This window comes from Dermacentor silvarum, chromosome 1 (genome assembly GCF_013339745.2).
Source record: "Dermacentor silvarum isolate Dsil-2018 chromosome 1, BIME_Dsil_1.4, whole genome shotgun sequence".
Classification (NCBI taxonomy): domain Eukaryota; kingdom Metazoa; phylum Arthropoda; class Arachnida; order Ixodida; family Ixodidae; genus Dermacentor; species Dermacentor silvarum.
Genome location: NC_051154.1, coordinates 146,081,492 through 146,103,030, shown reverse-complemented (window position 1 = coordinate 146,103,030; position 21,539 = coordinate 146,081,492). Strand labels below are relative to the sequence as shown.

General features: G+C 44.8%; 1 protein-coding gene across 1 annotated transcript in view; it reads left to right on the top strand.

Annotated features, from left to right (window-relative positions):
* Nucleotides 1-21,539, top strand: part of LOC119436207 (zinc finger protein 142-like) — a 169,250-nt gene that overhangs the window by 128,301 nt on the left and 19,410 nt on the right. Inside the window, 2 exon segments of the mRNA XM_037702991.2 lie at nt 7,445-7,664; nt 16,364-16,527. Of these exon segments, the coding sequence (XP_037558919.1) occupies nt 7,445-7,664; nt 16,364-16,527 (384 nt within the window).

The following is a 21,539-nucleotide window of genomic DNA, read 5'->3' as shown; positions in this document are numbered from 1 at the left end:
TGCGCTAGCAGGGTGCGTACAGGTCCTTGAAATCATTGAAAACCCTTGAAATTGAAACGTGCGTTTTCAAGGCCCTTGAAAGTCCTGGAATTTTTTTCCTTCCTTGAAAATCCTGGAATTTCGTGAGCAATGCACTCTGATAACGACATTGCGAGCTCCTTTCTGTGGTAGATCGGCACGGAACTCCCCATTTCAGAAACAATACGCCGGCGCGAGCACACATGGTTCCGTTTTGCAGAACTGCACGTAAAAAATAAAAGGCTTCACCGCGTCAAACCGCGAACGGAGCGAGAGACCGGTGCCGCGCTTCGGTGCTGGCTCGGCTGGGAGGGTTAATACGCTACTTTCCTCACCCTATCTATTGTTCGTTTCACTCCTCGCCCGTCGGTCTGGCTCCATGGTCTGGCTTGTGCCACTTTCACTCTTGCGTGCGAGGTGAAGCAATTGAAGCTAAAGAGAGCTATAGTGGAGAGCAACTTTACCACTGTTGCTCAGTGCCTTTGGGTGGAGGTTTGTTATAATATTATTTATCATACTATAAGTGCAATAACATTACCGTATTTTCTGTTCTATAATTCTCACCTTTGTATAAGACGAACCCCCCTCAAAACGGCAGTTTTTCCGAAAAAAAATGCGTATAAGTCGCACGGGTGTACAAGACGCACCTGTTCTTTCGGTAAGCGGTTTAAAAAAGTTAGTGACGTTTCGCTCCTTGAACGCGGGTCACGCGCAAGCGTATGGGTGCCATATATTTCCACTCCAGGCGCATTTCTGCCGTCGTGGTTGCCGCGATGCTCCGTATAAAGTCCAAAGGCGATAACATCCTCCCCGTGCGCTGTATGCTGTATTATGTGCAAGTGAAAGCATGCGACGGTGAGCCGAATCGCGCACAAAGGAGGAAAGCGGGAAGGCATCCCGGGAGGGAGGAGGTGGGGGCGGGACTGCCTGTACTCTCCGAGCAACTGCGTAGTTTGCGCAGCGGCACGTGCCGTATCTTGAAAGCGATCTGCAGATGCGATGACTTCGCGGTCGATCGACTCACGGTCGGCCTACCGCCGCTTACATTGCTGCACCATCCTTCTCGCACGGCGCTCAGGCCCGAACTTGATCACGAGAACTCGGCACCTCGATAGCGCGCACAGAACCCGTAGCAATTAAGTCAACCAGCGCGCCTCGCGTGACCATAACATCGGATCCGATTTTGACGGCAGTTTTTCCGCAAGAAAAAAAAATCGTACATAGGTCGCACCGTTTTACAAGACGCACCGACGAAAAATTAAGAAAAAAAAGACGCGTCTTATACACCAGAAAATGTGGTATGCTGAATGTTTTGGAAATCTTTGATGAACCAACCCAGCTAATGCTGCAGAACCTGAGCAGCTGTTGAGTGTTTGTTGTGTTAACTTTTAATATAGCGGACTTGAGAAATGATCAAGACAAGGCATGACAAAATGACAAGACATGACATAACAAAATTGCAATATACATCTATTTGTTATAATATAATGGATGTGTAGCAAGACTACACCGAATGGTTTGGAAATGTGCGGTAAGCTTGCCCAGTTAATACTAGAGAAGTCAGAGTAGCTATTGGGAGCATTCATTGTGTTTTGTGAACTTTTTTGACATTGTTGGGAACTTGCAACCGATCAAGGCTAGACATTAACATCATTGTGATATACATTTGTTTCTTTTTATTTTAGTGCAATAACCCTATGCTGAATGTTTTAAATATTTTTGGTGAACTTTACCCAGCCTATACTGGAGAAATCTTAGCCGCTGTTGTAAGCATTCATTTTGTGTTGTGATATTGAGAAGTTATCAAGGCTAGACATTTTTATTACAATTGTGATATACATTTATTTATTGTAAGTGCAATGAAACTAGTCATTTTTGGAAATGTTAGAGTAAAGAAATCCTACTTTGGATGCCACTTTGAGTCCTTGAAAAACCTGTGACAGGTCCTGGAAAGTCCTGGAATATCCTTGAATTTTCGCCTTAGAAACCTGTACGAACCCTGGCTAGGCTTCAGTTGGCTTTGTCAGGTTGTCGATTGAAGTGCGGAACGCCGAACTACTCTTTGTGTTTCTTTGAGTTTAGTTGGAACGATCGATGGCGCTTTCAAAAGCCAAGAAGTACTTGCAAGTTTTTCTGAGATCATATACGACTGAGTTTCCGTGCTTTGTCGCTTTGCGGAAAGGCGACAAGTATAGATTCTGTACCACGTGCGCCTGTGACGTGAGCAACTGTTCGCTCTCTCTTTTTTTTTTTTTTTTTTTTTTTTTTTTTTTTTTTTTTTTTGAGGGGGGGGGGGGGGGAATGTCAAACATTTTCTTGAGCCCCCCCCCCTCCTTCCCGCGCGCGGCGGTCTCCCGAGTTTTTATGTTGCTAGGTTGACAGGCATGTCAATGGTCAGCCCACGATAGTTTCTACAGGTGTTTGTTCTCTGGTTTGTGTTGCTTTTATTGCACGAGTTAAAAATGGCGGGCACAAATTAATGACAATGAATTGAAATTTCAAGTTAATCAAACTCTGGGGTTTTACATCCCAAAACTACAATATGATTGAGAGGCATGCCATAGTGGGGCACTCTGGATTAATTTTGACCACCTGGGGTTCTCTAACATGCAACAAAATCTAAGTACTCAAGCGTTTTGCATTTCGCCCTCATCGAAATGCACCCGCCATGGCCGTGACCGTCCTCGAGCTCGGCAGTGCAATGCCACAGCCACTAGGCTGTTGTGGCAGGACAAATTTCTAGTTGAAGTGTGTGCTGAGAGCCCAGTTTTATTGTGTGTATAACCATATTGGCCCCTCTATTCTCAGTTATAAATGTTCCTGAAAGCCTTCGTCATACACTATGAGACTAAGATAAATCGGACACGAGCGTGTTCATGGCACATTAGATTTTGTGGGCAAGACCTGTAATCAGGAGCCCCCAACTAAAGAATCTTTCATAGCCCATCTGTTTATTTGAAACAGTAAACCTTGTAATTTAATTTATATTCCTAAACTGGTGCTAGTCTTGGAATTCCATGGAAATGTCTTGAGCATTGACCAGTTTCAGTGCGTCAATTCTCAATTAAATTGAAAGAAAAATTTATTAGTTAAATGTGCTCACTAGCAATAATCACACAATTTCTTAATATCTTCCGCGGTGGCTCCGGGACTATGGCATTGCGCTGCTGAGCACATGGTCACAGGTTCAACTCCTGGCTGCTGCGGCCGCATTCCGATGATCGAATGCAAAAACACTCATGTACTGTGCTTTTGGGAAGTGTTGAAAAACTCGAAGTGGTCGAAATTTATCCTGAGTCCTCCACTACAGCGTCCTTCATAACCCACTGTGCAGTGTCGGGACCCCACCATTCACAATTTCTATATGTCTAGTGATGTGAAGCTGGGCAAGGTTGAATGAATAATTTATTTTCTGTTGAGTCATCTTACTTTTAATAACGTACTACACTTGTTACTGAAACACTGGGAGTAGTGACTATGCTTTAAGGGGGGACCCTGCGGTTCAAAACTAATGATTAATTTTGATGAAACTTGCCGAGTTGATGTATCTCAATGTGCTCATTTTAAATATACATTCAGTTTTCTTGCAGAGTAAATCACTTTATAGAGATTGAGGAAATTCACCTTTTTTTTTTCATTATTTGCTTGGAGATGAGCTATTTACTAAACTACTATATATGGCATAATAAAAAGTGACATATGAAAGTGATGTGGAACTAACAAACTTGAAGTGTCTTGGTTTTCGCTGGCTTTGTTTGTTTTTTTTTTTGTTTGTTTTTTTTAACTAACAAAGAATGCAAATTAGCAAAAATGGTGTTCTAACCCAATTTATATCAAATGAGAACATTGCAAACTTCATTGACATTGATCCATCTAACCACTAAAAAAAAAAAAACATTTTTTTTTTTTATTTTCTAACAAATGCAACGAAGTTATTTGGTAATTTTGCACTCTATACAGCCGTACCTTTCTTAAAAAGAAAGAATTACAGTGATAGCACAAGTAGAAGCAGAGATATTGCACCTCCAATACGGCATCATCATCAAAATTGTGGTTTTGAGAAAACAACAAAAAACATGTCACAACTGATTTATTTTTTAAAAAAGCTTGAAAGAACTGCACCAAAAGCCATCAGTAGGCACCAAGTGAATGGTCTGGGTGTATTCTGTCTTTGTGCTTTTGTTTCACACCTGTTTTCAGTGCACCCAAAGCTACATGCCTCTTTGTAGAGATGAGGCTGCACCGCAAGTCCTTTTCTGCTGCTCTCCCAGAGCCAGTTTTTGGCGAATTCATGTTGAGTTCCCCTAGGATCGCTGCTGCTGAATGCTGCTTGCCAGTGTTGAACTGCTAGACTGCCTCAGCAACTGCAGCTTCCACAGCAAACAGTGACGAATGCTTTTCTTTGGCAACCAAACTCCAGATCGCAGAGTGAAAACTCTCATTGGAGTTCTGAGTTTTCCAGCAAGCTTCTATTAGAAAGGCGCTTGTACACAGTCAGTAGTGCTTCAGCTACTTCCTTGGGCAAGTTGTACCTGTGTTTTGGCACAGGTTCTCCTCTGGCTGTAGCAGCATTGTGCCGGCACCAAGATTTGGGCAGAGGTTGTGGTTAGGGCACTTGTTTGTGGATGCGATGTGATGGTAAGTTGCATCCACATCGCCTTCATGCGATTTGAGAGCACGGCCGTAATACCAGCATCAGTTTCGTTTTCAGATCAGCCGTCAACCTGTCTTTGCCCCCAAGACTTCTCCCATCTTCAGTCTTATGATTTTTCACCAAGTTCCGAAGTGCAGTACCCTTTCTCTTCTGCACATGGTTGACGCAGTCCTCCTTTTGCACTTCAACAAATCCATATGTCCTGGCTTGCTTTATGGCTTCAAAAGTACGACTGTCACCGTCGTACAAGATAGTTGTGTAGCGGAGGTTGTGTTTCTGCAGGGATCTCTGAAACAAAATGAGGCCTACCTCCACCTCCATCTGCCCAGACTTGCTTTCTGTGTTTTTATGGCATTGGTGCCTTTCTTTCTAGGCTTCATAGCCCTTGGAGCCGCGCTTTGGGGCAACCTCGCAGCCCAAACAAAAGTTTGACAAGACTTGGTAGTCTAACACATACCCAGTGAAAAGTTCAATCACTGCTCCAACTCCTATGTGTGACGAATGGCCCCGTGTCATCCACGTGCCATCGTAGCATATGGCGATGTTTTTCTTGTGTCCAAAGCACAAATCGTCATACATTTTCGCCGTTTCTCTCGCGCACTCTTTCATCGCGAGCTCAGCCACTTGCGTGGCAGTAGGCTTCAGCGGTTTTTTTTTAAACTGCTGCTGAAATGTTTTTTTATGCATTCCCCGACGGGATAAACCCATAGCTGAAAATATATCGTTCATGGCCGTTTGGCTGTTGCCAGTCGACAACATAGCACGCCTTGCGAGTATGTTTACTTCAAAAAGATTGCACGTTTTTGGGCCCTCAATTCTCGGCGAGCTCCATCCAGACGCAACTACACCGCAGATCTCGCAAATCACAGTCAGTTTTGTGGCAAGACCGTAATTTTGATCGCTCCGCACTAGCATCGCTGAACTACCGCAAGTATTGCACGAGAGAACGCCGATAAGATTGTTCACTGCAGCAAGTTCAACGATGATGTACGGAGCAGTGGGCCCTGCAACCGAGGCTGTTGCACTATCAGCGTGGTCGGATCTTCTAAACGCCTAATCTTTTGCTCCGTGGCCAGCGTAGATGTAATCTTGTCGAGCGTAGCTTGCTCGTGTGCGCTTATCTCATTCACTTCCTCTTCAGTTACAACAGCTGTGTCAATTCTTACGCAAGTGGAACCTACGTGTAGAGATGAGTGATCTGGCAGAGCAGTTGAGGCGTCGACGTTCAGCAGCGGTACAGCGTTCGGCGGCGGTACAACGTTCAGCGGCGGCACGATTTCAGCGCCGAGCTACCGGATATCCTGTGCCCAGCGCCGAGCTGCCGGATATCCTGTGCCGACTGCGACGACGAAATCGCTTTAGGAATTTTCTTGCTTCTTGCGCGTTTCCACCCGTAACGATTCACGGAACGAAACTTTGTCGGACCTCCAGGTATATCCAACGTCGCACTTGCGAGACCAAGACGAAATGACGGCTGTTTTCATCATTGACTTGCGCGTGGTCCTTGGAGCCAATCACCACTCGGCATCTTGGTCACATGTTCAAACTGGCCAATAGTGGCATGCGCGGCGCATTTGTTTAGCTGTTTTTTTTTTTTTTTTTTTCGTGACCGCTCAGCCGGCAATGTTGCCGACCGACGAATAAACAAAGGCAGAAACGTGAGCTTTCGAACGATATCAAAATGGCGCTGGCAGAGCACGTAGTTATCGAGTTATGCGCGAAGAAAATCGGGCGCGAGTTCTCCCCAATTTAAAGGGCAACGCTTGCGGACTCACATCGTTAGGCCATGTTAACGGAAGAAATACGTGCTATTTTGTAACCAGATTTCGCAGATAGGTGCGGAAACTCGTCAGAAACGTGAAAATTAAGAAATTGAAAATTCGAATTTTGGGCCGAGTTTCGGTCCCAAAGACCCGGGTCGCCCCTTAATACTGAATTCAAGAAGCTGTACTTGTCAAAGACAGCATTTATGGGCACATGCTGACTAACTGAACTGATCCAAAATTAAGTGGTTGTTGCAAAGCATTGGACAATAATTGGTTGACATGGTCTTTCTTATTTTTATGCCATTCAACATGTCCCCCCTTCTCCCCCCATTTTTTTTTTCTAAGTTACATTTTTTTTAATTTGGCATTGACACGGCATCACTTTTATATGCGTATAAGCATTGTGCATTTTCTTTTTCTTCTCACTTGTTGCAGTGGCTCGGTGGCTATGGTGTCCTTATGCTTAGCATGAGGTTATGGGTTCAATTTCCAGCCATGGTGGCTGCTTTCCAATGGGGGCAAAATGCAATAATACTTGTATACTTGCTTCATATGGGTACGCGTTAAAGAACTCCAGGCAGTTATAACTAATCTGGAGCTCTCCACTATGGTGTACCTCATAACCCACTATGCAATTTCAGGCTGTTAAACTCCATAATTCAATTTTATGAAAGGATGTTGACAAGTAAGATGCAAATGTGAATGCTGTGAGTGCAAGTGAGTGTGAGCATGAACATGAGTGAATACCCATAGGCGAGTGCTTTAGTAGTGCAAATTACAGTTTCATTGGTTAGTTCCCTTACTTACGAATGTGCTCACTCTATCTAGAGATGTTACTATGCGTGTAGAGCAGATTCTTTTCTTTTTTGCTTTCATGGTAATATGCTCACACAGTTGTTCACTAATGTGTTGATGTGCCCAAAATTCCTATGGCTCTCTGTAAGCTGAGCTACATAAAGCTTCTGTTTTTTTTTTTTTTTTTTGCTTTTTTTTTCCCCTTTTCTAGGCTATCTCATACAAGATGCACATGAAGAACAAGCATCCTGGCCTGGATGGATTGTATGCTTGTTCACTATGCAGTTTTCGCTCAGTAAGCAAGGAGAACTACACCAACCACATGTCAGACCATAAACGAGGTTTCCTTGCGGTGCCTGCCCAGCTTTCCAGCCCGAGCACAGCCAACTCTGCAGCAAGCACTGAGGGAGAAGGACTGCAGTTGCCTGAAGGTACATGGCAAGCAGTGCTGAGTGCTAAATTTTCTTTTATAAAGCTTCGTAAAATAGTAACAAACATGGTATTGTTACTATACAGTAAACCCCATGGATACATTTCTTATGCAAGTAATCAAAAAATAGTGCACCATCTTGGAAAATGTAATATCCAATAATGCTTGCTGCAGCAATATAAATGAGGCAAAAAGCTTCTCTTGCACAAAACTTTACTTGAATAGAAAGCCAGCAAATTATTGAAAACCTGCTAAGTAATGTTCATTATCTGTGCCTGGTGGTAAGATTGAACGTTAAATAGTTCTTTTTCAAGCAGTTGCAGCTGTGAATCAGTTAAGTGAAGCTTGTGATTTCCATGTGGCACTTGGGTGAAATATTCAATAATAACAGCCTCATTTCCAGCAGTCACAACCCTTTTTCAGTTTCTACGCTGCCATTTATGTCGATGTTACTATGCAGGGTATCAAATACCTTGACAGCATACACAAACGTGAGTGTGGAGCAATCACTTGGGCATCCTTCCTCCTACTCTTCTCTTTTGACATCAGCCATGGCTGATGGTCGCCAGTTGCCAATCAGTCATGTTGAGATCGCCAACTGGCGACCATCTCAACATGGCGATGGCAATCCTACTGTGCCACACAGCAATACAGGAAAGTGATTGTTTTCAGCGGCGACATGTGGCGGTCAACGTAGGTGCCGCTGATGGGCGATGCTGTGGCGGTGGTGTGCTGTCGTACTTTTTGGATGTAACAACTGGGGAGGCAAACGTAACAAACAGGAGCTAATACACATGACCCTATAGGATGTAAACTGTACGGGTGTTTCAGAGCTAAGTCCTGGGAAATCACAACAAAGAGCAACATATCAATGAGATTCTACTGTACGAAGTGACTCCTTTTAGCGGAAACAGATTTTTTAGAAGAGAAAACTTGAGCACTGTGACAATTACAATTACAGTCAAATTTCGATAATTCGAACTTGAAGGGGTCCGAAAATTTGTTTGATATAAAAGAAGGACTTGGAAGTATTCGTGCACCATAGCACAATCTGCGAACGGTGCGAGTCTTGAAATGTCGCGGCGCGCAAACACACAGCGAGCGAGGACCACGAAACTGGCCACGCCGGCCAACGCTCGCTTCCTGATAACAGCAGAAAACGGAACTTTGGGGAGTGGACTAAGCTGGCGCTGGCCTGGTGGTAGGCATGCACGGATACAGTAGAAGGAGCTACGAGGGAGTTGAGAGAGAGGGCGAGGGGAGCCACCGAAGCCAAGCCTGGCAACGGGCGCGCGTGGAGACCGTTGAAGATGAGGGAGGGGGGCCGTAGGGAAACGAATTTGGCCTCGGCAACTCCGCTGCTTCGGTGGCTCCCCTCGCCCTCTCTCTCAACTCCCTCGTAGCTCCCTCACTTTCGACTGTATCCGTGCACACCCACCGCTGTGCCGGTGCCAGCCTAGCCTAAAGTCACTGGAACCTGGAAAGTACCACAACCGCCGGAGCGCATGCAGGCAACAGTGTGCTGTTGTTGCCAGATTTGGTCCAACGCGTCTCTTGGGCGGCAGCACCTAGCTACATAGCTTCGCTTTCAGCGGTTTATATTATTGCAAATCGACACATTTTATTGTACTTAAGGTAAAAGATGAGATGGTGCATCTACTATGCGTGTGAAGCAGCACAAGTAAGTATGATCGGAAGATCTTTACATGCGCCAAATTGCGCGAAGCAAGACCAGCGTCAGGACGGGCGCTCGAGAGGGTGTCCTTTAGTTTGTTTTTCTTCGCAATAAGTTTTGTGCGCGTTGGGAAGCTATCCCAACGCGCATATATATAGGAGCTATGTAGCTTCCTAAATTGCTTAACAACGTGCATAATTAAGAAACATTACTCGTGTTTTAAGCATTTTTTACGTCGCAGGCCTATGTGAATCTCAGCTTTGTTTACATTGACTGTTTTACCCTTGTAGCTAACTCATAGCTGTGCGTAGCAGAAAACACGAGCAGCTCTTCCTCGGGATTTCTACGCTTGCTACAGTCAAGAACGGCACGATGGTTGTCGCAGTGGGCCCTGTGAAATCCAAAAATAAAACCGTATTTCGCTTAGCTGAATACGATATAAATTACATGTACTCGGAAAGTACATCCGTTCTAAATGCAAAATGAACCCGATGATCGTGTGTGTCATGCAGAAATTTTTAGGCTGAATAGGCATCAAGCGCTGCCACGCATCGTTTATAAGCGTGGATGTAATAGCTTTCTGAAGTGGTTACTGATTTACCCGCGCTCGAAACGATTGATACAGATCGACTTCGGCAGAGATTAACAGTCCCTGACAACAGTACAAGAAAAGTGATGCTAAAACAGTTATGCAGGCCACGTTCGCATTGTTTTAAGCTGTAATAAACAACGCATGAGAACATGTATATTTTAATATTGGACATTTACATGTTGATAGATCTTTATTGCAGTGGTTTTTTTCACTACATTGTTATTTTTGACACAGCCGCCCGCATTCCGACGCTTTTCGAGCCGCATTTTGCTGGGTTCTGCATATTTCTGGGCATCTCCTTGCTTTTCTTGCGCAAGGCAAGCTGCAGTTCAAAGCAAAACTCATGAAGAAGTTTCTCGATTACATCATGGCATTTAGGCAGTTCGATGATACCACAAAGCTTCTCAGCTTAGCGATATCATCAAATTCTCCTGGTGGGAGTGAAATTGTCGTGTTTTATCCGGTGCAGCCAGATAGCACGGCGTTTGCTTTTGCTCTTTGCAGTTGGTATCGCGAGAAGCACTTTCCCGGACTCCCGGCAGTCGCTGCACCCGGGCATTTCCTTTCGTTTTTAATCCTACGAAAGTTACATATGCCCTAAATTACACAAAATGCAAAATCCGACTTCGTTGATAGCCCATGCCTGCAGCGTGTGCGAGTGATGCCTTTGTCTGCGTGTCGCCGTGTAATGCTGGTCGTAGGCGCCGCCGCACGATTTGCCGTGCTGTTGAGAGGATTGTCGGAGTGCGGTATGTTCGAATTAACCATTGCAAATGCATGCGCGCTCAAATTACCGGCCATTTTCGTCCATTGGAATACATGTAACTTTGACGGGACCACAGTGTCAGTTTGAATAAACCGGAAGTTCAAATTAAGCGTGCTCGAATTAACGAGATTCGACTGTACTTCATCACTACTCATCTCGTGCTTTCATTGAACAGTATACGGGAAAGCAGCCATTGCAAGGCATTAATTAATTATCAAAAATTGTTAAGGTTTTAATTACCGGTTTTAAGGCTCATGTTATGATGGCAGTATTGCAGAGGGATGCCATGGGACGCTGAACCAATTTACATAGCTTTAAAAGTGTCATCTGTCGTTGAGATTTGTCAACGAAAAGTCACCTTCATTCTGATTCAAAAAAAGAATGCAATGAACACGTATATTTGCTTTCTTTAGGCCACCTTGTATTTCCCGAAGCTCATCTGTCGGCGAGAGAACATCGCATTCAGCACAAGTGTACAGTGACAGATTAGATGCCTTGTCAGGCCATCACATTGAGATGCTTTGCGACATGACAGCACCGAGCGTCACGTGAGCAGTGCTTATGGTGCTTATTTAGTGCCCAGTTTCAGAATTTGAGCAAGGAAAGTTGAATTTTCATTGAAATTTATCTTAACAAAGGATGATGCTTTTAATATCGTGAAAGCTGTGCTAGCCTCCTGCAGTGCCCCCTGCAATACTATCATAGCAATGTAAGCCTCAAAGCCTGTAATTTAAGAGTGAAGCAATTTTAGTTAATGAATGAACAAACTGTGATAGCTACTCACCCATCAAGTGTTCATTCATTAAAAGAACAAGTGGTAAAGGAAACATTCTTGATACGGTTAAATTATTCTGACTTGTTTATTTATTTTTCACTAATGGCTCATCAGTCATTAGAGCCTGGTCAAACAAGACAGAGGATCACAGGAAGATAAAGAATTCAACAGTGGTTGAACAAGGGAGGTCGCTGGGGCCATTGTTTTGACAAGCGGACCTGTCTTCGTCAGGGCATAGAAGTATTGTCCGAAGAAGATGACGGTTCCCCTTTTCGAAACAATGGCTCCAGCGATATCCCTTGTTCAACCTCTTTTGATCACTTTAGAGCCTGGTGTAATCTAAAGCATTTTCTTATGCATTTAAGCCATTACTTATGAGGAACCAGTATATGTCAGGGTTTATACACCTCCTTAATATCCTTGAAAATCCTTAATATGGAAAAAGAGATTCAAGGGCCATTAAAACTCGATATAAATGTGCTCCTTGAATTCCTTGAAAACGGGGGTTGGTGGCGACGTTTAAATATTCAAAGTAACAAACTCTGCATAGGGGCTATGCAGTGGCGTAGCCAGAAATTTTTTTCGGGGGGGGCTCAAGTTGCAACGCGGCCTCCTCCTTATAAAAGTTGTCGAGGCATCAAATACATGAATAATAACTGCCTTGCCATTGCCAATGCCATTGTATATTAGGTGCTGAAAACGAATTATTTAACGCTACGCACAGTCAAGACAAGCAAATTATGTGTTTGTTTCATAAAAGAATAGCTTCGTATGTCCCAAAAATTGTGGCAGTAATAGCTGACATCAATGCTTCCGCATTTTTTTTTTTTTTTCTGGTGTATCTAATAAGCAAAAAAAATATATCACGCGAACTTTAGAACTACTATATCAGTTCGAAACCAGCAAAGCAATGCATGCAGCTGGTATGAAAAACGTAAAGGCCATAAAATGAACAAGTTGACAAATATTTTGATGAATCTTTGTCATTTAACAACCTTGTTTATATTTTTGTACATATGCAACGGCCAGGGAAAAACCTCAATGATGCTGTCCTTCGTTGCAATGGATTGCGCAGCAGCAGATGTTACCGGTCATATATTGTAATTGCACCGAAATTATAGTTGCAACAACGAGTAAATATAAAAAGCAGAAGTTCCGCAAAATATACATTAGAAATGCGAAGATAGAATTGAATATACAAATGCAAAGATAAACGGCAAGAAAGTGTCGCGTGAAACCAAGTTCACTGCTTGTATACACAAAACTTCGCAACAAGATATTTAAATATACGTATAAGTTTGAAATAAATCTACGTATCTAAGGAAACGTCATTGTATATAATGCGTCAAACAAGACAAATAAACATGTTACGCAGTCACAGATAGTAAACTTCACGCGTACGAGTATAAAGACAGACGATCCAGACAAGAACAAAACTATGATCTCAGAAATTGTGATATGCATTTGGGCCATGCTGGGATCGCGACAGCACCATGTGGCTAGAGTAAGAGAAAAAGAATGCAGAAATCAATACGAAAATGCGTATTTTAACTGCCTGCACAGCGGCAACAATTATTCTGCACCCAAAGTCAAAGAAGGCTATTGCTTCGTTTCAAAAAAGAAGTAAATACATGTAGCTAAAAAGGAAAGAAAAGGACAAACGAAAGCCACAGATGATGCGGCAAGTTGATTTGCCCAACATTCGAGTGTGCGTTTTTGGGAAACGCCGCGTGTGCCGGGCTTTCAATGAGCAAGGTTTGTCAAAATTGGTTATTGATGTCCCCGTAATTTTTGTATTCCCAGGATAATTTCGATCATCATGCTAACTGTTACAATAAACGGTGACAATTTCTGTGGTTTCAAAAGCTAATGAACAGCCATACGTTTTCATAATTACGAGCTTATATAGGAACGTGAAGGAACAGATATTTTTACAGGCATTGATTTTTGCTGCTTCGCTATCTAAACGATAAACTTTACTCGGCGGGGAGGTTTAGCGAAGCGTCCAGTAACTTCGGACACGTTGATGGCGACGTCTCTGTGGGCGTATAGAAGCACCAGCATAACCATGCGTTCCTCATTGTAAAGCGCAAGTGGTTTTTTTAGTAATCTCATGTTTGAAAATCTCTCTGCGCTGGCAGTGGCACTGGAAGGGCGACTAGAATATGCAGCAGTTTGTAGTCTAGAGCACTGCACGGGCCGATTTTTTCAGCCCGGACCCGGCCCGGGCCCGTTTTTACGTTGGGCTGCCCGCCCGAGCCCGAACAAAACTTTTATGACGAGACCCGGGCCCGGCCCGGGCCCGGAAATAATCTACGTTACCCGCCCGGCCCGGCCCACCGCCCCTTTACCTTAGGTCCGAGGCCCGGCTCGAAACCGGCCCGAACCCGGACCGAGATCGAAAAATACATGTTTGTCAGAGTTGAGACACCCGAGAATAACTCGCTGCACGTTATATGCACACCACCAGAAAGCCCGAGCCCGGCCCGGGCCCGGGTCAAAAAGCACACGCCGTGCCCGAGCCCGGCCCGAGCCCGTGATAAAACTGCTCTACCCAGCCCGGCCGTGGGCCGGGCCGGGCCCAGGCTTTCGGCTAAGCCCGAGCCCGTGCAGTGCTATAGTTTGTACATATGTACATATAACCTGCAGTCTCCTTGAGAGAGGGCATCTATTCCTGCGCTAAAACCTAAAAACAATTCGATATCGTTTCCTCAGCACCACGCTCGACAAGGTCGACAGCCGTCCTCTTACGGAAGCCACAATTCTTGGTCCCTGGTCCCAGCCGACGTCGGAACGAACTGCTTTAAAAGCGCTATTACGCTTTTTAAAAGAAACAGGACTTAGTGAAAAACTATAGAATGTGTGGACTGATACATTTCTTTTAGTTTTCTTTTTAATCTTCTTTTGTTTTCTAATCTTTTCTGCCCTTACCCCATCCCCCTGTGCAGAGTAGCCAATCGGACACTTAACCTGGTTGACCTCTCTGCCTTTCACCTCTTTTCCTTCCTTCCTTCCTTCCTTCGACATCGTTGACATCCTTGTTTATGTACCTTGCACAAACAGTAAGCTGTTCGATTCCAGCAATGTCCGTCGTTTCGTCAGCAAGTACGGAGAAGCAGCCTGCAGCATTCACTTTTGCATCTAGGCTTTTATTGGTAATTTCACCACAAATTTCTATAATTTGGTTTTGCACGTCTGGTTTAAATACGAGGCATTACTGGGGCAACTTTCTAAATGGTTCTTCAGATGTGTATCTCCACAATCAGCTCGCATGCGAAGAAGCGTTCTGGAAATACCAGTATTTTCAGCGGGGGCTTTACTTAAATCCATAGGACCACTGTCTCTATCACCACGGAGAGCAAGACCTTGCCGCCCGCAAAAAAGAACTGTCTCAAATTAAATAGGCCGTTGAGTTTCTTCTGTTTTCTCTTAATTTACTTTGCCTGCCCTGGTCCAGCTTATCGATCACATTGGGCGCGCTTCCTCAAAATGTTTGGAGAAAATTATCAGATGCCAGCTGACAGTCACGGTGATATTTAATATTTTCGCGTGTGTGGAAGATTGCGAGCGCCTGCTTATATTTCTGGAACGACTTAGACACGCGCGTTCGAGTGCGTGCGTGTTGGCCCAAGTTTATAAAAACATTAAAAACAGAAAGTTCCAGAATTAAAAATCAGAAGCACGCCTTTAGAAAGGTCAGTGCACTTTTCGCGTCAAAAGTGTATGAGAACTTTATACCCATCAAGTTTCGGAATTGAAATCCATGCGCTCCGTAGATTCCGGTGCCGCTGCGAGATGCCGCGACGCGCCCGCTCGCTATCGAAAATCCCCTTGAAACATTGTGCTCGGCTGGGGCTACTTACGTTATGTGACTCCAGGTGCATGGGCGTTTCCACGAAATCCAGCACGAGTTCGCAATTTTCGCGCCGAAATGTCTTTTCGAGCGTCAAAAAAACATTGTAGACAAAATCCACAATGATTTCGGCGCCGGTGGTTGTTTTGGTCGGCGGTGCATGACAGCACGCAAAAATTTCGGAGGGGGCTGAAGCCCCATCAGCCCCCCCCCCCCCCCCCCTGGCTACGCGCCTGGGGCTATGCCATCGACACTGTCTATAAGAAAACAACCCTACATTATTTTTTTTTTAAGTGTCGCTAAACAATTGCAATGTGGCATGTCCACAACCACCAACGACGGGCTTGTTTAAATCACCGTTGTTATTGTAGAGCTAGACAAAATCAGACCAAGTGACCAAGCTATGTCACCATTTTGTTGTTTTGCTATTTGGTTCACACCACAGCCATCATGGCTCTATTTTCGAGCCCTAGGGTCTATAAAGGCCTGGCAGAAACTTAGTTTCAACCATTTGGTATTAACAAAAGTGTCCTTGACTGAAGTTTGACACTGCTAAACATCATGCCAGAAGGCGATTGACATCATTACAATTGGAAATTCTGCTTATAAAAGTGACCTGAAGAGCTTCAAGTGTGTGTCCAACTCAGCAGCTTCTTGCAGCAAAGTGAAAGTAGATTTCACTATTTTTCAGTATATGTGTACTGAAAATGGTTACAGAATACAGAAAATGGTTACAGAATAGAAGGAGGGGGTCCTTGAATTGTCCTTGAATTTGGCTCGGATTTCCTGTATGAACCCTGTGTACCTCTCTTCTTGGTTTACTATTTTACTAGCATATTACTTAAAAGTATACAAAACCCAGTGTACCTGCTCTGTTGAGAATTTGGTCTAATATCTCGTGAATATTTTTGACATACACTAAACTCAACATTAAAATAGGATTAAAATTTGATTGTGCCAGGTTCAAATTAGCATGTCCACAAGTTGTGTGATCTGCTCTGTACATGCACCTCAGCTATTAATATTTGTTGGTCTGCAGGCACCCTGCAGCAGCTGGAAGGTATTCTACCAGGCAACCTAAATGCAGCTCAACTCATCTATAGCTGTTTAAGTGCCCTGCAGCAGGAAGGGGGATCTGCCAACCTGCCTCCTGGTGTAACTACATACTCGACTGGTGATGGCACTCAGACAATCACTATACAGGTATAAAAATATATAGTGAAGTGTTAGTAAAGTTCATGAAGTGTACAATTCACATTTAAGAACTGTGGGATACACTAGATGTTCAGTCAGTTGTGTCTGTCTGCAGTGCATGTTTATGTTCAGTGGTTAAGCAGGGGATCTGATGCCTCATTTTGTTGAACTATGTCAGGGTGTTAATTATGCTATATGCTAGTCAATGAAGAGGGCCTGTGACAGCTATTATGAAATGCCCGATTGCATTCAAGGGAATTGACCTGCAAGTTTTTTTCCAGCAAAACGTTTTTGAGTGATGCTTGTAAGTAGTTATTCATAATCATATGTCGACTGTGGCAGACCTTTCTTATTGTCACTCCTAGTGAGCTGAAAGCCATGGTGGCACAGTGATGCCATGATGTTCCTCCCCACTGCATGTCATCATGCTGATCTTTCATATCGGAGCAGTGCCATCAGTGGCGTACTCCACTTGATTAAGCCACAGTTAGGTTTCTGGCCCTGTGCAACGAAAACACGACGAACTGATGTCCTATTCTGTCGTCTCAGAATAAGACACACATAGAGAAAGAAAGAAACATTTTCCTCTAGCATACCGCTAGTGTTTCCCTCTCCATCCCACTATGTTTCTTGGTGAAGAACTGCTTTTTAACACCAAAGCTGTCCTAGGCTTCTTCAGCGATGTGGTCTTGCATGTTACTAGCCCAATAATTTCGTAGCGCATCCTCTCTCCAGAGGATGCCGCTGTGACGGTAGATTTGTATAGCACATGCCTCCAGGCCCTTGTGTTTGAAGGGCTCTGTTAAGGCAGTAGTGCTTTTTGAAAAATTTTCGCCTCTGACATATTTTAGTACAGTCGAGTCCCGCTACAACGAAATTCCTGGGGCACGCAAAATATTTCTTTGTGGTGGAACTTCGTTGATGCGAAATTAGTATGTATATAATGTATATACGTACGCCAAATGGCAAAGCCGCGAACGAAACTGAAACCATCGTTCGGTAAGTCTACGTGATGGCGTGCGGGGCAAAGGTTGAGATGCACCAAAGGGGGTCAATAAAGTGTCAACTTCACGAAGGAATGCATTTCGCGCCGCTGTTACAGCATTTCTCGTAGATTGCGGCTGACTCCTAACTTAACGCGCGTGCCCGGCCGATCGCAAAACACTCATTTTGCGGCACATGCACCGCCGCAATGAAGTGGTTTGAATTATCAATTTCACTGCATATTTATGAGTCGGCAAGCTTGGCAAGCTTGTGCTTACCGGAAGTTTTATTTCCAGACGTCGGTCAGCCTTGATTTCTTACGCTAAACGGCAAGCAAAGGCATTATGCGAGTCTCACAGTCCGTTATAAGAGCTATCGCAATGTCATTGTCGTGGGCTCTGATAACTTTTCTCATGAGGTCAAAAGGCTCCATCACTTTCAAAGCAGTCGCCGCAGTCAGTATGTCTTGCGGATTGTCATTTTTCCGAGACGACGAGTCGTTGACATCATGTTGACAACAGCGGCTGCTGCCTGCGGCGCTGGCGCCATATGTTGAAAGCGATCTGCGACGTGCACCAAGTGCGCGCCCACACAGACCTCATCTTCAAAGCGATCTGCGATGTGGGCAAAGAGCAACTAGTGCCGGTAGAGTCGTATGCGCTGTGCTTTCAACGTTTAGTTCGCGTCGAAGCAAGAGATGGCACGGAGGTCAGTTCGCTTGCTCCTATTGCCGCGCCTCCTCGCAACAGCGTGTTGACAGGATGTTTCCGCAGTCATCGAGCGAGATGTGTTAATGTTTACACATGTGCGCATAACACCGTGCTAGGTAATTTAGCTAGTAAGCAAATGTTTGCAAGTTTATACGGCCGATAAAAGTACTATCCTTAGTTCTTATAGCTGTCTATTAATCTGCTATCGCAATCGATGCTTTGCCTGTCGGGTGAAACTGCTAAATTTTTTTCCTTACGCTTTCTGCCTCGGCGATCGTATGTGCCTTCTCCTCCTCGAGAGAGAAATTTACGCTTATTCGTTGGCGTAGCCATTTCGACTGGACACACACCACAGAGAACACGGCAGCGATTGTGGTGATCTCGTGCAGTCTCGTGCAGGCACGTGATTACCACGTGTGGCTATTAATTGCAGTGGCTCAAATCAGTACTTTGAATTTGATTTCATTCGCGAAAACCTCGTTCAAGCGGACATATGATCGTCACAGCTTTGGAAGGGCCTTCTAATTTGACTACTCTGCAGTTCCAATTTCAGTTCAGTCCCAGTTTCGTTCTTGAAAAGTTCGTTGAAGTGGAAATGCCGAATAAAACGCCTTCGTTATAAGGAGACCTTTTTATTACTTTTATGGGCAGCTGACGGGGAATCGGAAAGTCTTCGTTGTGGCGGAAATTTCGTTGTAGCGGCATTTGTTGTAGGGGAATTCGACTGTATATCGTCATTCTTTCACAGTGCACCTTTCGTGTCCATAGCACACTTCATTAGTCATTGCCATAATTTTATTACATTTAGGTTTTACGCAATTTACAGAGACCGTTTTTTAGGCCCCTTTACAGCCCCCGTTTCATCCACTGCTCGTAATTCATCGCTTCACTTCGAACTTATTAACACTGGCCTGGCGCTTTTTGGCCATACTTGGCCCTTGCGCCACAAAACACTGCATTCATCATCATCATCAGTGGCGTAGCCAGCAATTTATTTCAGGGGGGGGGAGGTTTCTCCGCTGACAACTACCACTCTTCCCCCTCCTTCACCTCTCTCTCTTTATACATGTGTATATATATACATAGCGTGCATCTTCGTTGTTAAAGCATTCTTGTCTGGGGAGTGATAGGAGGTTGTCCTCATGGTATACAACCTCCATATATAACGAGAAGGTAACAGAGGTGCCTAATGTTTATTAGTCATATCTTACGAAGCTAAAAAAAGACACCAAGGACAGGATATATATATAATAAACATTGGGCCCCTCTGTTTCCTTTCTTCTCATTATATATGGAGGTTCTACACCACACAAGGACAAACTCCTATCACTCCCCGGACAAGAATGCTTTAACAACGGGGATGCACATTTTTGCATTGCTGAAACAACACTTTGTGTAACTTCTTACAAAAGTTTTTCATTGCTAAGGTGTGCCGCTACTTCGCATCAAATTATGGTATCATCCTCGTGCCATTTTTGTAAATGATATTTAAAAAAAAAACTAAAATTTTGTTTATGAATTAATGAATTTATATAATGTATGTCGATGACCTAGCTGGTACATGACTTGGAAAAGTGAACAGCGTTTTCGGCGTTGTGGGCATGCTATAATATTCTATATTTAAAAATACAGGAACGAAGTTTTGCGCTAGAACTTTGATAGTATCATATGGTGCAAGTTTCCCTTACTTTCAGTGACCTGCTGTAGACTTGTTTGAAGAGATGTTTGGAAGTACCGTATAGTGCGGAATATAGGTCGAGGTTTTTTCCAAAAAATATTACTAAAAAGTCACCCCTCGACTTATATACCGGTCCTTGGCACAATCTCAATTGTCGTCTGGCAACATGTGGGGGCCGCGGACTTTTTGGCATCCGCATCGTTATCGCCTCCATCTTGACCGACGCCATCTTCTCTTTTTGGGCTTTATTCTATGGTGCAGCTATCGTTCTTGGAGTTGATTTCGCGACCACCTACAGAATGAGTACTGGTACTTGACGTCAGTTCGCCGCAGCGTTCAAAATGAAAGTGATTGAATACGCGTAAGCCAACGGAAACATGTCTGCGCAGCGTCACTTTGGCGTTTCCGAAAAAAGCGTCCGATACTGGCGGACGCAAAAAGGCAAGTTGTCTACGTGCAACGCTCGGAAGGCTTTGTTTCGCGAGTGCCGCGCGGTGCACCCTGAACTTGAAGATAAGGTGGCGGATTTCGTCCGCGCGCATCGCGCCAGATCCTTGCCAGTGACTTCGGAACTCGTACGCATCAAAGCGATCGAGCTTTCCCGTGAATCAGACCTAACGCGAGAGGAGTTCCAGGGCTCCATCTACTGGGTTCGCCGCTTCATGCGACGCAAAGGATTTGCACTTCGCCGGCGCACATCTATCTGTCAGAAGCTGCCGGAGGCATACGAGGACAAGGTGGTCGAATTCCAGCGCTATGTCATCCGTCTCCGGCAGCAGCATGGCTACATGCTTGGACAGATAGGCAACGCCGATGAAACGCCGGTGTGGTTCGACATGCCGTCGTCCACCACAGTGTGCGAACGTGGCGCGAAGGAAGTGAAACTGCTTTCGACGGGGAACGAGCATTCGCGCTTCACAGTGATGCTTGCCTGCACTGCTGATGGCAGAAAGCTGCCCCCATTCATAATCTTCAAGAGGAAGACGTTGCCGAAAGAGGCATTCCCGTGGGATGTTGTCGTTCGTGTGAACGAAAAGGGATATATGGACGAGGCCCTCATGGTCAACTGAATACAGACGGTGTAGAATTGGCGGCCTGGTGCACTCCTGCGATGTCGGAGCAGGCGCTCCACAACGAGAGGACGGAGCTCGCCGTTATTCCGGGAGGCATGACCTCAACGCTTCAGCCGCTCGACGTCGTGCTCAATAAGCCCTTTAAAGACCAGATTCGTGAACTCTATAACCAGTGGATGGCCGGCGACAACCCAATGACCCCAACCGGCCGGCTGCGCAGGCCGCCCCTCGCCACTGTGGCCACATGGGTGTCGCAGGCTTGGCGCTCGCTGCCCGACGATATGGTGGTGAGGGCATTCAAAAAATGCTGCATCAGCAACTCTTTGGACGGCATCGAGGACGACATGTTGTGGGACGCAGCTAGTGACAAGCAGTCGTCTTCAAACGAGAGTGCTGACAGCTCCAACGAATGAGCAGTGACAGTACACGCTGATGGTACCACGAATAAAACGGAAGTTTTGTGCCTAATAATTTGTATGTCGACTTTTTTGCTTCAAGGTAAGGGGGTCGACCTATATTCCGCATTATACGGTGTGGGAATGCGCGATTCTCACGCGTCCCCTGATGTTGTTTTCC